At 39.5% G+C, this 1791-nt stretch overlaps 1 protein-coding gene across 1 annotated transcript; it reads left to right on the top strand.

Moving 5' to 3' along the window:
* The first annotated feature begins 295 nt into the window (after positions 1 to 295).
* LOC131908321 (olfactory receptor 4C15-like) lies at positions 296 to 1243 on the top strand. The gene has a single exon (XM_059259374.1). It carries the CDS (start codon positions 308 to 310, stop codon positions 1241 to 1243), a length of 936 nt encoding a protein of 311 aa, XP_059115357.1. The 5' UTR covers positions 296 to 307.
* Positions 1244 to 1791: the final 548 nt, after the last annotated feature.

The raw sequence follows: 1791 nt of genomic DNA, 5'->3' as shown, positions 1-1791 counted from the left end.
GCTGATCTTTTAAAGATAAACTATTTCTGTCCTTTAGCAAATGTAATTGTTTGCACTCAATATCCAAAATGTGACTATTTAAAAATATTCCATAATTTTCCTCAATTTCACTTCTACATGCTATACAACTATATTAATCAAGACATTTCTAATACTGTATTCTTGGTGGTAATATAGTCAATTATTATAATTTTGCATAAGGATAAACTAATTTGTTGATGGTAACAAAAAATTATATAAAGCCTTTTTTTCCCCTCATGATTGCAGATTTATACAAATACATTTTGCTTCCATCTTCTTGAGAATCATGCAAAACCAGAGCTTTGTCAGTGAGTTCATACTCCTGGGGCTTTCTCAGAACCCAAAAGTTGAGAAAATACTGGTTGCTGTATTTTTGCTAGTCTACCTTGCAACTCTTGGTGGCAATATGATAATTGTGGCGGCCATCATCTGCAGCCCTGCACTGCTGGGCTCCCCCATGTACTTCTTCTTGGTATTTCTATCACTACTGGATGCCTGCACTTCCACTGTTGTAACACCCAAGATGATCATAGGCTTCTTCCATGACAGGAAGACCATCTCCTTTGAAGGCTGCATGACACAACTGTTTGCCATACACTTCTTCACTGCAGTAGAGGTGATTGTCCTGTCAGTTATGGCGTACGACCGCTATGTGGCCATTTGCAAGCCCCTTCACTACTCTTCTATCATGAGCAGGAGGCTCTGTGTTCTTTTGGTAGGGGTAGCATGGACTGGGGGATTCTTACATTCTATCATACAAATTATCTTCACTTTGCAGCTGCCCTTTTGTGGACCCAATGTCATTGATCATTACATGTGTGACTTGTTCCCACTACTGAAGCTTGCCTGCACTGACACCCATATATTTGTCATTTTGGTATTTGCCAATAGTGGTTCTATCTGCATTATTATCTTCTCCTTATTGCTTGTCTCCTATGGTGTCATCTTGTTTTCTCTGAGAGGCCACAGTTCTGAAGGGCGACGTAAAGCTCTCTCCACCTGTGGATCTCACATTACAGTTGTTGTTTTGTTCTTTGTCCCGTGCATATTAATATATGCACGACCTTCATCCCCATTCTCCTTTGAGAAAAACACACTTATATTTGCCAATGTCCTGACACCATTGCTCAATCCTATGGTTTACACATTCAGGAATAAAGAAATGAAGAATTCTATCAGCAAAATGTGGAAGAGATTGATAGTAGTTTCTGATAAATATTAAAGAACACTTTTACAGTTCTGGAGAGAAGAAGAATCTGTCAACATGAGCATTTGCCAAGAAGACCTGAGCTCAGTCCTACCACCCAGACAAGAAGTCAGGCATGGTAGCTCATCTTTAATCCAACAGTGTTGAAGTGCAGATAAGGGAATCCAATGGGCTCTGTGGATAGTAACTTAATCCAAAGAACAGCAAGTTCAAGGCTCAGTACAGACTTCGACAGGAAATACGTTAGAGGGCAGTGGTTGGACATATACGATGCCTTTCTTGTTCTCTACATTCATGAGCACCAGCACAAACACCATCCACAAATCATGTGTAAACACATGTGTGCACAAACCCAACCATTTCCATGCCCCAGGAGACAAAAGCAGTCACACTTAGAACAGTTAGTGTAGACAATAAAGTAGTCAGTATTTATTCACAAAAGCATCCATGATTTGCTCATAAGGACATTACATCATTTGGTAGAAAGTGCATCAATACCAAGGGTAAGAAATCTCTTTCTGAGATCACTTGTTCATTGTGAATTGGCAACTTCTTATTGTTTC

Source organism: Peromyscus eremicus, chromosome 4 (genome assembly GCF_949786415.1).
Source record: "Peromyscus eremicus chromosome 4, PerEre_H2_v1, whole genome shotgun sequence".
Lineage (NCBI taxonomy): Eukaryota > Metazoa > Chordata > Mammalia > Rodentia > Cricetidae > Peromyscus > Peromyscus eremicus.
This window is presented reverse-complemented; position numbering and strand designations above follow the sequence as displayed.